General features: G+C 34.4%; 1 protein-coding gene across 1 annotated transcript in view; it reads left to right on the top strand.

The window, feature by feature from the left end:
• Positions 1-13770, top strand: part of LOC118186875 (protein O-mannosyl-transferase Tmtc3-like) — a 512127-nt gene that overhangs the window by 211577 nt on the left and 286780 nt on the right. The window contains exon 2 of the mRNA XM_035357048.2: positions 11689-11874. Coding sequence (XP_035212939.2) covers positions 11689-11874 — 186 coding nt within the window. The remainder of the gene's footprint in view (positions 1-11688; positions 11875-13770) is intronic.

Here is a 13770-nt window from a genome sequence, read left to right as displayed (position 1 = left end):
TGTAGAATGTCGAGTAAGGTGTGTCTATTTGGTCGTTGAATTCTAACAAATCATGGTGGTTAGGGGAAGTGTTGTAAGACTAAAACACGAATACTCCCGTTTGACACCACACACGGTGGAGAGCCAGGGTAAAGTTAAATTAATGCTTGAAAAATTGAATGAATGTGAAGTAAGCAATAACTAAGAAAATCGAATCGTTTAAAAACAAAAATTTATTGTGTCAAGAAAGTGTAAATTATAATGTATGTAGAAAGATACTGATACTTATTCCTTCCAGATGCTGGAAGGAAAGACCAAGATTGATTGATGAAGTCCAGGAAAAGTTGCTGTAAGAAGAGAGCTTTATAACGAGCAACAGAATTTTAGTATACAATTTGTTACATAAGATTTTTTTTTTTTTTTTTTTTTTTTTTTTTTCTTGTGTAAACGAGGTTCTCGCCAGTTAGTTAAGAATTAGAGAAACTTACAACAGGTCGTTTGTAGGACCTGCTTACAAGTTTTCCAAATTCTGGCAGCGGCAAATGTAGGGTTTATATTTATTTTAACTAACATTTATTTTAAGTTTAAACTATCTTTCCTGTCAAGCCTTACTTTCCCCTGGAACTGCGAATGCCAGAATATGTAAATTTGAGTAGAACGCGCAAGGATTCAAATTATCAGCGGAAGTGTTATGATTTAAATAGGAAGGAAACGAGTTCGGGGTGTGATATTCTTACTTCACGAGCGCGGAGGTAGTTAGCGAGAAATTGAAGAACCCCGCGTTTCGGCCTATGTGCTTGGCGGGAAGTAGTGTTAATCGTTCAAGTGAGCTTCAAGTCTGCTGAATTAGCAGCGGTATTGTAAAACGCGGTGAGTTAGTTATTTTAGAGAGCCTCGTAGTTAGAGTCTTGTCTTTAGTTTCTTTTCAGGTTATTATTTTTATTTGACCGCCGAGTTGGTGCAGTCTGTGAGCGTCAAGAGCACGCAATTGTAATTTATTACGTTGAATAAAAAGGGACTTAAACCCTTTACAAGACTCTGTGTTTTATCCAGTTTTCACAGTCACCCCTTGGTTGCGTGCAAGTTGGAGGCGCGCAACGTTACAAAATATTGTGCAACAAATTACAATTACTGCAAAATTAGCATTATAGAATCTCCCTGATTTCATATAAATGAGATTACCGAATGGGTACGAATGCAAAACACTGATAAAGATCCCTGACGTCTAACTTTGAAAAGCAGAATAGGCTTGCTTCTTGGCTATTTTCGCCATTAGTACATTAAAAAAAATCTAGTTTTTCCCCTTCAAAAGGGCAATTCTCTATAAAGGTATGGATTTTTTATGGCAAAGGCCCAATTAGAGATTCTCTATGATAAATTACCTTCCTGTAACTGAAATTTTAATGAGTACATTGTGGGATAGTTACATTTTCTTGTTTAACCAATTACCCATGAGTTTTTAAGTACTTTCAAGGTAATGTTTACATAACTGTAGTATTTCTAATTTTAAAGTGCTCGTAAAAACTGTTGTCAAAAGTTATATACTTTTACTTAGTACTTAGTACTTGGCCAAGATGTCAAAAATATAAAGACCAGCGTAAGAATGATGAAGATACGTAACGGCAACTATAGATTACAGTAATATTATGCCTGGTAGTAGAACATTACTTTCATTTTTAGCTGAGTATTGGCTGAATCCATATTTACTTATTAACTAAGATACAGAATTCCTAATCTCAAGCCTTAAATATTTACTATGTATTCTCAAAAAGAAACTAAAAAGTACTTTCTCACTTTTCTCATATTTTCCTGTGAATTACCTGATGCACAGCTAACAATGCTAACAATTCTTGACAGAAGGACAAACATATGAAGTTAATTTTAGTTAATATGCATTCTAACCAATGTGTGTATTTTAGTTGATATGTTTAATCTTTGCTGCACCTTCCATCCTTGCATTCCTACAGTGGCGCCCGAACTAAAAGGTGGTGGACCATAATTCATTCTTTCCCACCAGGATTTAGCGACTGGGCCCCCTAATGCACAGTCAGCTTTTAAAAGGGAGACTATCTATGGTATTTTCTCCCTCCTATCACCAAGCTTTCGTGGTGTAACGGTAGCACACTCGACACGCATTCGAGAGGTCCAGGTTCGAGTCCCGGTGAGGGCATCGCTCATTTTTAACGTTCCTGCTTCACAAAATCCAGACGACTCTACAACCCAATAAATGAAAAGATAATTCAAAATAGCTAGCAATTTTTTTAAAAATCATCTTGAAGTGACATATATTATATTTTTAGTATTTTGACTTACATCAAGTTAAAAAATGAGCAACAGGTACAAATAAAAGAAGTCACAAAATTTAGAAATATTGTCTTGTCGTTAGAAAACTGTCAGTTGTATATTTATTGGTCACACACGAAGACCGATTGAAATTGCAGAAACCTTTGCGAAAAGAGTATACATATAATAAATGCTTCAAGCTACGGCTGTTCTATATACCTAATGCATTCCACCCAAATGCTTACACGTTTTCGTTGAATGCTTGTTGGTTTTATTGCTTCTGAATCAGAGGGTGCTTTGCATTGCGTTTAGGAACAATTCTCGGCCAATTACGAAGCAATTATTTGATAAATTACCTACTAGAGTTGTCTAAGCTGATTCAACAACGATCTGATGTTAATTGCACTACTAGAGGAAATCTAAACTGCAACGGCATTATTTAGTAATCTTTGATGTGCTATGAGGTACTTGTTTGAATCTCTCTCAGATTTTAGGTAATTGCTTAGAGTTCATAAACAAATCAACTAATCATTGACGATATTTCATAATTCGCCTTAAAAATAGAATTTGCCTTTCACTATTTTGCATTTCTTATTTTTCATTTTCTTTACTTTTAAATGTTTCAGCCAGTAGCTGTGTTGCAAATGCTGTAATAATAATCTTCTTGAAGCAATAAAAATTCGAGTATGTAGTTAAATAAAACATCTGTATATAAAAAATGCTGAAACTATATAAACTAAGCATCATCTTTATATATTTTGCATCCAAGTGGTAAAAGGATTTTGAGTTAGGTTCAATTATATTCATCTTAAAACTTAATTTACATTGCAATAAGAATGTAGGTTAACGATTATTAAGTTATTGAAATGTGAATAAAAATCGATTACCTTATTCTTTGTAATATATATATATTACATATATATATATTGCAATATATATATTGCAACCTAGTGTTGCGGCAAAATTCAGTAAATCTTTGAGATCATACCCTACTACTGTGGTAACTTAGATAATCAAACAGTATACCGAAAAAGAGTAATTAATTCAAATATGTTTCTCTTGCGATTTTATTGCTGATGTTTCGAAGTAAGAAACGAACTTATTATTAACATTATATAAAATATGTTGTATATTTGTTTAATGAATTGCCAAAAACCGCTCATGTGTTACCCACCATAGGGAAGCCTTTAAGAAAAATTTCCATTGAAAATTTGTTCGAAGAGAGAACAGAGTGCGTTTATTTATAATATTTATACGAATAAACTGTGTATTACTGATTTGCGAACAATATATACTAAAATAATCAACAATATATAATTCAAATATTCGGTGTATCAAAATATCAAATATTGCGTGTGTATTACTTTGTTAAGGTCTCTTTGTTAAGACATTAGGTAATTTTTGGAAGCAAGAGAAGTGAAAAATGAATAATGCTCTCGCCGGGAATCGAAACAGGGACCTCTGGATTACGCGCCCAGCTTACAGACCACTACACTACGAAGGCATGCCAAGAAGGAGAGAGAAATACCTTATAGATCTACAACACTAGAAGAGTTAAGAAAGTTATACAGTAGTTCGGTAAAAGTTCTCACTATTGCTTATTTTAATAACTGAACTCTGAGTTAAAGGTAATATTAAGAGGAGGAAAATTAAGAAAAACGAATTGTAAGTAAAACAGTCTTCTTCTTGTTCTTACGAATCCCTCTGATCTGAATCAGATCAGATCCATAAGTTCATTCACCTTCATAACTTCCAATACGAAATTAGGTGGCTTCAGCAGATCTTCACACTCGAAAGCTATATAGCTAAGTAGATGTTGAGCAGTGTTCATGGTTTTTACATTTGGCGCAAGTTTGAAATGTTTAGTACCACAGAAATATCTGAGGGTCCTTAAAAGAAGTTCCGAAGTCAACCGAGCCAGAGACGTTTGGTCCTTCTTGTCACCCCTGAAACCAGTGACAGTACCAGGATCTACATTATGATACTATGAGTGGATCGGTAGTTGTTTCCAAGAATTGTCAATTAATTCCTTTCTTCTCAATTATAGTTCAAGGTAGGTCAAAGGTTTCTCATAAACCTGAAGCATGAAAGTTCTCTCCTTTGCTAGTATATCAGTTGTATCATTATATTTTAGTTATACATGATATGATATCTACTGCAGAAAGTAAAACTTTGTAAGTAAAACCTCGAATTTCGAACGTAAGTTGCTACACCATTTCCGGCTGCTAACATAAAATTATATGTAGAGCTGTGGGCTCTAAGCTCAAACACAGGAAACGAACATTTAAGAAGTCAGTAATGGCAGAAAACGAAAATTTTAGCTCGATTTATTAATGGGAAAGAGGACGAAAAACAACTGAAACATCGAATTCTTTAAAGGCCATAGAGAAAACGATTTGGAGTTTCCATCCCTAATTAATACAAAAATATTTTTATTGAAATAGTATGCTGGAAATCTTATTCGTCAAATAAAAATACTTTTTGAACAACTCTTGCAAAACTGAATTGAAGAGTAAGTCTCTAAGTAAAAATGTTGCGCAATGTAAAATTTATCAGTTTCCATTACTTTTTTTGTGTTTTGCATCCTTGCTTCAGAAACTTCCGAAAAACTCCTCATCTGTGCTACAGTTTAGGCAAATGCTTCTAAGTTTAATTTCCTATCAACAATGCGAAGAAGGGAGTGTAACTAAACAACTAAACTTCGAAATGCGTTATTCTTGTTACACACATTATGCAAATTCTTCTTATTCATTTTAAACTCCTTCGCCTTATATTTATATGGTGGTTCCTTTTTGCTTTTGCAAACGGAGGTTTCTTATGAATCTGCCCATAAACACATAAACATCGCATTTTTCTACAGAAATGAATTATGTGCTTTAGATGCCTAAATTTCCAAGATGATCTGAACTTCCTGTCTGTATGAACAAAACAAATATGTAAATTTACAGTAGAAACACGTAACACATTTCCCTCTTGTGTTGTCTACAAAACGGAAAGAAGTGGACTGGATACCAGAAATTTCATCATTGGCTGTGCATCATTGATGATTTCACCGCGCTAACTATACAACTCCACCCCAATTTTGACGAAAAGCATCCCGTGGCCGAATCCGATGCTCTCCAACCCATTTTCCCAACAACTAAATCCAAAGCACTTGAGAGCACTTTCTGCTCACCAGTATTTTAAGTATCCGCATGCCATGCAGACACTATACATTAACAAACGTCCGTATCCTCTAGCCTAAGCCCATCTGTACGGCAGCCAGTTTCACTAATCAATTTACCGATAAGGGTTAGTCGTACTGTCTATATAAAATTTTAAAAATACGTTAAAAGAATATTTTTTCTTAAACTCTGACAAGTTTTGGTTCTGGTAATAGAGGAGTAACCTGGAACGATGCGCTCTGGGAAGCTAGCTCTAACGCTAAACTATTTAAAAAATTTTGAATCTTTTTGACCCGTACGGTTTCTTGAGCTATATGGTACGGCTCAAATTTGCAGTCAATATTTATACGAAGATATAGAAATTAAGTTTCTAACCGTTATTTCAGTTTTAAACATGCTTTACTTTCTATTCTCTTTTCCCACCTACTATTCCCTGCCAGAATGAGGTTTTAGGAACGCGTTTTATATGCAAATGAGTTAGAAGGAGTATTTAAGGAAGGTTCAGCTTACGTCAAGAAGAGAGAGAGCTTAACAGTTCTTAGAGGCGCGTATTTGCCATCAGGCTACTTTGTTTTTAAACCTAATACGCTCGGCCGTATAGTACGTGCCTGTTATTAATCGCCGGCTAATTTAATTAAGGGCCAACTACGTTACGTATTTGTGTATAGCTTCGGCTCAGTCAGTTTAGTTTAGTTTCTGATTTTGATTAGAAGCCCAAATTCAAGCTTCCCTGTACGCCCGAGAAGGGCCCGACTGTATTATTTCTTTGAGTGAATTAGCTTTGAGTAAGTAGTAGGGGGACCGGAAAGTAATGTCGTTTCTGCGCATGTCGACAACAACATGCTAAGGGCAGAAGTGGAAGCAAATTCATGTCAAACGCTCTTAACCAACCTTGGTCGACCATTCAAGAACATTTAAAGCAGAATGGAAAAATAAGCAAAGCAGGTGTTTGAATCCCACATAATCTGCCCGAACAGAACAAAGCCAACCGATCCATCACATGCAACGTATTGCTTCAACGGCATCTTACAGAACCGGTTTTTTTATCATTTGATTACTGGACATAAAAATGGGTCCTGTATGATAATCCAAAACGCAAAAGGCAGTTTTACTAGCGGTTACAAAGGGTTTACATCCCAAAAATGCGCTTCTGTGTGTTTGGTGGAGTATTCGTGGAATTGTTTATTTTGAATTGCTGAAACCTGGACAAACTGTTAATCAGATCTTTATTGCGAAAAACTGGATCGAGTGAAACAATCTTTAATAGAAAAATATCCGGCGATTTTCAATAGAAAAGGCATCATTCTGAAACACGACAATGCAAGACCGCACTGTGCAAGACGGACACTGGAAAAAATGAATGAATTGGGATGGGAGGTGCTGCATCACCCACCATATTCGCCCGATATCGTACACTCGGATTTCCATTTATTTCGATCCCTACAACATTTTCTTAGTGCCAAAAAAATTGAATATAATTTGAATGATGTCCAAAATGCCATCTTGAGATATTTTACTCAAAAACCAATTGATTTATATCGGTCCAGGGATCTGAAAATCTGCACACTAGAAGCAAAAGGTTGTTAATAACGAGGGTGATCACATTATTGATTAAAAATGAAAAAGGGGTTAAAAATTTATTCGTGTGAATTTAATGTAAGAAAGCGACATTACTTTCAGGTCCCCCTATTATTTTAACCTTTCTCTGGACTTTGTCGTTACCTACATCAACTCAGCAATAAGTCGCTCTACTGTTCAATCACTTCCTCTCCGTTCAACAGAGAGGAAATAGTAAGGAACATTATAAAGGTCTACAACAAAAATCATGATAGATTTTGAAAAACCTTTTATCAGGGTAAACATATGAACCAAAATCGTTACTTACTTTTGTAAGATTACAAACGATTATGTAAACTGGAATGGAGGAATACGCGCATTAAGCAGATCTTTATGCATATTTTGCAGTTAAAGCTTATTTTTCGCTCATGCTATATGTAGGTTTCTATTATATATGTAACCTATCTCAGTGTCCTAATAGACTGGAAAGCGAGTTATCGCTTTAGTCTGAAGCAACTTACCAAAATGTAAGTAGGTTAAAATAATATTTTATTCAACTCTTGAATGAAGAGAAAGCATTACTTGTGCTACAGGTTAACCTCCGCTTTCTGAGGGTAGTTATATTAACATAATATAAAAATAAATTCAAGCGTAGGTAGCGTTCTGAAACTACAGACGCAATAGTCTACTTAAGCTAGCTCAAGACAATTATAGCGCGTAATTTAAACTAGCAAGGTATTGAAACCAGAATAATTTTGAACTGGCAACAGTACGTAACTGCAAGGCGAGGCTGCCAGGACCTGTCTCCTTAAAACATTCAAACCCTCTGCTTAAGTACCCAATAACTACTTTGCATTAGCTTGAGGACTAAGGAAAGAAGAAATTAAAGTAAAGGGTCAATTCATAATAGCCGGTTAATATCCCTATCCAACATATCTTTAACATCATCATAGGCGTCCTAAATGTAAATCGTTAACAGCTATGTTACGAATGCATTCAGTATTTAATTGTATATCTATTGGAATGTTACTTACGTACTCCATATTTCATCCTCACTCGCAGTTTCATTTTGCTATCAATTCTAAGAGGGTTTTTTTTTCTCTCTCTTTATTAATTTTAAACGCTAAAACCCAAATTTTACTAAAACAGTTATTGATAGCATTTTGAGCAATTTGCAGATTATAACGCATGCACGTTAATTTCTGTATAAGCGACATGGCCGTCTTTATTCGGTCATAAGAATTTTTGTTAATTTAAAAAGTATTTCTCCCGTCTTCTTAGCATACCTTCGTAGTGTAGTGGTCAGCGCACTCGGCGCGCATTCGAGAGGTTCGTGGTTAAAGTCCTGTCGAGGGCATTGCTCATTTTTTCATCTCTCCTGCTTTAAAAAAAACCTAATGACTACAGTTGCGCCCGAACTAAAAATTAGTGAATGATGATTCTTCACCATCAGGATTTGGCGACTGGTTCCCCTAAAACCCCAGTCGCCCTTTAAAAGCGGCAGTATACAGGATATTTCTCTCGCCTTCTTAGCATGCCTTCGTGGTGTAGTGGTCAGCACACTTGGCACGTATTCGAGAGGTCCGTGGTTCGAGTCCTGGCGAGGGCATTGTTCATTTTTCCTCTCCATTTCTAATGAAATAAATATATTCATTTCATTAGGTTTGCTACATTATTCTTTCAAATGTTCGCTTAAACAATGAAAGAAACGTTTTTTTTTAGAGAAAAACACTTGCACACAGTATACAAACTTATCACAGGAATATCATTTTGCGATGTTTTTACACAAGCATCTGTGCCGAAAGAGTAGTTAACTTGACATATTTTGAATGGATTGTTCTCCATTCCCTTTCTATCTTTCCATTCCCTTTTTACTTCTTACATTCACAGAAATCGTAGTAGTCATTATTTAAGTTTCCGTAGTCATAGCTTGAAACGACTGAATCAAAACCAGAGGAGCATTGGATGAAAAGATACTTAATTGAAAATATTTTGAAAGGAAACTTCCGCAATTTTTATTAGCTAAGAAGCAGAGGAAAATTGAATTTACACTAGTAATGGTTGTCCAGAAGTTTCTACTTGCATGTTTATAGTTAACTATCAATGTTCTGGTTTTCTCTTGTTCTGAACTTAGTTTAAGACTATATGTTCAATATCTGGTATTCCGACCAAGAGATGGATAAGCAATTAAACAAGTGCTATGTATCTTTGAGCTCGAATAATAAGTTTTCTTTGCTTAGTATTACAAACTACCATCAAATAAACATCTCAAACGTTACTTGAATTTGAAATGAATATTAAAATTTCTAGGGATAGTTTCGTCGCCGTGATTACCAATTACTGTAATGGCTTCAGAATAATACCTGCTCAATTATCGCTTGTTCAGCGCAGACGAAAAGACACTTTTAATTGAATCGCTGAAACGAAGAATGTCCTGAGTTATTATTTTGATACTTTGCCTGGGCACAAAATAAATCCGCCTTCTGATTTAGGCTGTTTTAGTTCTCATTTAAATATACGTTTTATATTATTTCGAGACTCATTTTATTTCCTGATTATTTGTATACATTATTCGAAAATCTGTAATTCGAAAAAATAACGAATGACTTAACATTCTTGCTGACCTCACTGATACACTTAGGTTCAACTAAGTTAAAAATTTCTTTTTTCAGTATATTCTCTCCTAGTAAACACCATCTAAAATCACTGACATTAAACATCATCCAAGCATCCGTACGATACCTACACAGATAATATTTTTACTTTTCTCCATTTTGACACGTTGGCATCAACTCTAAACTTCAACTTCCTGTACATAAGACTTCAAAACCGAGCTTTACTTTTTCTTTCCCTCTCTTCTTAAGCCAGATTGAAGAAGACGAAGAGGATTCTTCTTCGCGATCCCTGCCTCTAATCTGAACGATCACTCACGCAGAGGTTTAGAGGCTTCGAATTGAGAATCGGCAAGGGAAAAAGTTAGGCACTAATGAGTCACGTTCCTTGCAATAACTTCGTTTCCTCAAAAAATTTGGTGAGAGGCTATGAAGTGAACTTTCCCCATTACTTGAGAAATCTCCTCTGCTTTTTTGAATTGGCAACGAACTCAGGGATATATCTGTCAGCTAACTTAACTTTTTTTACCTGCCTTACTCAAGAAAAAAAATGTTTTATTTGATCCTTTAAAGGAATTTTGCGGAATAAAGTTGAAAATGAAATTTATCTGAATTTCGTATATCTCACATGATTTGAGTTATCCGGAGTTTTTCCTTCATTTAAATATCAGGGGAATGTCTCTAATAGAGAGACAAACGGCAAATTTGAAATTTCATAATAGATATAATTCGAACCAAAACAGCTTTTGTAATTAATAGTTAGAGTCACATAAATTTTTATTTCCCTTTTGCGCGTATAATTTAAAAGAGATGAATTAAAAAAATCTGATGTACACACCACGTGATTTCCTTGTACGGCCACATTTTTATTACATTTCATTTAAACGTATTTCCTCGAATTTTATTAGAAATATACTTCTCATTCAATTATTTCAGTTCTCACTTTGCGGCAAGGCAAAACCATCTAAAAACTCAAAACAGTTTCATAAAAAATTGTAAAATAGCATAAAACAGCAAATACACTTAAGAGTAGTGAAAATTGCTAATTAAAATTAGATTTTCTACGCAAAAATAGGCAATTCAGCCAGCGGGTAAGAAGACAGATTTTTCGGTGCACAAAATTGAAAGTTTAACTTTTGGTCCCATTCGGCAAAAAGACACTGAAGTTGGTGCACAAACTGATTTAATTCACTATTCTCCTAAGAGTTTCAAATGCAAATAAATGGAGACTTCGTTAGGCTTAGCACCACTTAAACCACTTTTGAACTGTGTATAATTCTACAACTATTTCATGCAGATTAGTTAAAGGCATATAAACCTTTGAAACATAACTAAATGTATCTTTATATATTTTAGTTAATAAATTCTAGTCAACTCGCAACTAGTGTGAGTGCTTCCTTTATAATTTTCTTTCCGAATTTTCATTTTACTTTCGGAATCCCGGGGTTTGGCTCCCGGAACCGTAACAACAGCAAATTAATGAATCAGTCTCATTTAATATACTGTGGTATATGTCATGTTGGTACTACCTTACAGGTAACTGTACTTTTTAAATTTTTCGAAATCGGTGAGCATTCTTACTTAAAATCAGGCTCATGTTTCTCATTAGTATTTTATGATGGCCTAAATGTATTGTTATTTGGTGATATATTTCAGGTTTTTACGAAATAATTTCCACAATAATGATAAATTTCTGGGATTGCCTTCAGACAGGTTCTAGTTTCACCAATAATTCTATGTTTCAATATTTTGTACCATTTTCGTTTAATATAAAAAATCTCTGAAATCCAGTTTTGTAAATATATTTACCTTCGAATCACTATATGATGTTTAGTATTATAAATCGAATAACCAAAAACCCCTTAAAATTACTTTTATTATCTACATTATATAACCTCGATTGCTATGTTTCATATTTAATGGATATAATTCATGCTTAGTTCTATCGGATTATTTTGTATACGTCTAAAAATATATTTGACAACGTTTCTTTAAGTATTAATGCTTGACTTTATCTTATAATGCTCATAATTTTGCAGAGATAATGATGGCTGACGTTTTAATTTTTTAATGAAATTTTAATACTTTTACAGATGGCATCGTCCTGTTGGACTAGCTGGGTGATTGCAGTTACTGCATTGATCTGCTACGCAAACAGTCTCACTTGTGGTTTAGTATTCGATGACAAACCAGCCATAAAGGACAATATGGATCTGAGGCCCGATGTACCTATATCAAACATTCTTTACAATGATTTTTGGGGAACACCTATGAATAGGGTAAGAATTTTCTTTTATTTTATGTATGAGAAATACGTTTAGTTTCTGCTAATTTGAACAGAACTAGGAACTAGCCATAAAACTTTTATATTATTAAATAAAACATAATTTTTAAAGTAAATGCGAATTCCTTTGAAATATAATAATGCTTCTTCACATTTGGTTTTACTCTGTGCAATCAGTTTACATTTACGTACCGCATTTCGGAATGATTGCACTGATCAGGTCGATAGATCCAGTGTGATGACACTTTTCAATAAAAATATTTGAATGTGAACTTTTTATACAGTAAACCCTTGCTGAACGAGCCCTTGCCGAAGTTATTAATATACTGCGTGATGTAAATTCGCGTCCGGAAAGTTAACTTTCTATGGAAAAAGTGGGTCGGGTGTAATTCAGATTGAGAAGTGTATAATATAAACAAACCTCAATGTTGTTGGAATTATAAGAAAGACAAATTTAATTGAAAGGATTCTCATTACTGTTTAATGCATCTATGATACAATTATTTTTCAAACATGGTAGGGAGTTTTGCTTGGGACAATCATTGACATAACTCTTAAAACGTTTCGAGGTAAAAAACGCAGATTTTTTCGAAATTTCTCATAAGGTGTTCCCTTCTTTCTTCATTTGAATCAGTCTCAAATGTAACTTGACACAATTCCTGTGCCTTTTGTAACAATTCGTTTAACTTCTTGTAAATCAAAGGCACTTTATCTTTTTTTTTTTTTTTTTCATAACAACTGTTTTGACTATCGGCTGGTGTTATAAAATTATTTAGGTTTCATTTGTCGTTTTTCGATCAATTCTTTGTTTCTCCTCTTTTCTTATCTGAAAATCCCTCGTGGCCACTTGCTTTGTCAGGTTGCACGATTTCTTTGAGTTTACTATCAATCGATGGAAATCATTTAAAACTGTTGATATCTTGGAATAGCTGAAACCGTCATGCATTCAGTTCTGATGAATGAACGTTGAGCTGCGTATGAATTAAATTCTACCGTTGTACAAATTAAATGGAAAGAATTATGAAAACCCGTATATATAAAAAACCCGATATATGTATATATAGCATATATCGCTGTCTACAGACCTGCGTTCGACAAGAGTTTATAAGGTATTTCTCCCGCCTTTCCAGATTCGAGTACCGGCGAAGGCGTTGCTCATTTTTCCTCTCTTCGGCTTTAAAATAACCTAATGTCTCTACAAGTTTACTCTATTAGCTTTCTCGGGTATCCAGATTCTGCTCTCAACTCAATTCAACTCTATTAGCTTTCTAGGAAGAAACTTTCAATTAATAATTGTATTTATTATTCTACAACAGATCTTTTAGGAAAATTCTAATCCTCTGTGATAAACAATTAGTTCCTTAGAAAAACTGTCAACAGTGTGTGAACTAAACCAGTTTTATTCGATGAAGCAAATGCTCAAAATGCCGTTTTAAGAGATCGTATAGAATTCAAGTTTATTAAATAAAAAACTGAATTTTCTCACTTACACAAAGGGTATATTCACCCACACTTCTTTACTAATTTTGTCTTGGCATAAAGCTGGTTTTTAGGAACTGGCATTAGGAAACTGTACTTAGTAATATTTGTGTACAGGTTTGAAAACGTTTAAATAAGTACAGTTATGATACTTATGTCAAATCTGTATAAAAATATCTTAGACTTATGCGCATCTACGTATATATCCGAGCTATTGTAGACGCAACGTTGCCGGTTCCTTAAATTATCCCTAGGGCACATGACATAGTGAAATCTGGACATGGATAACATCTCAGAAGAGAAAGCGGAGGAGAGAAAAAGGGAGAGGGGTACCAAAGAGAAAAAGGTCAAAGGTACCTGGCAGGTGAACGGAACTTGACAAGAATGAAGAAAAATCCTAAAGGATCCAATG

The sequence above is a fragment of the Stegodyphus dumicola genome, chromosome 12 (genome assembly GCF_044657685.1).
Source record: "Stegodyphus dumicola isolate Sdum_Otavi_A_Nest chromosome 12, ASM4465768v1".
In the NCBI taxonomy this organism is placed as follows: domain Eukaryota; kingdom Metazoa; phylum Arthropoda; class Arachnida; order Araneae; family Eresidae; genus Stegodyphus; species Stegodyphus dumicola.
Note: the sequence above shows the minus strand (reverse complement) of the source record. Positions and strands in the feature narration are given on the sequence as shown.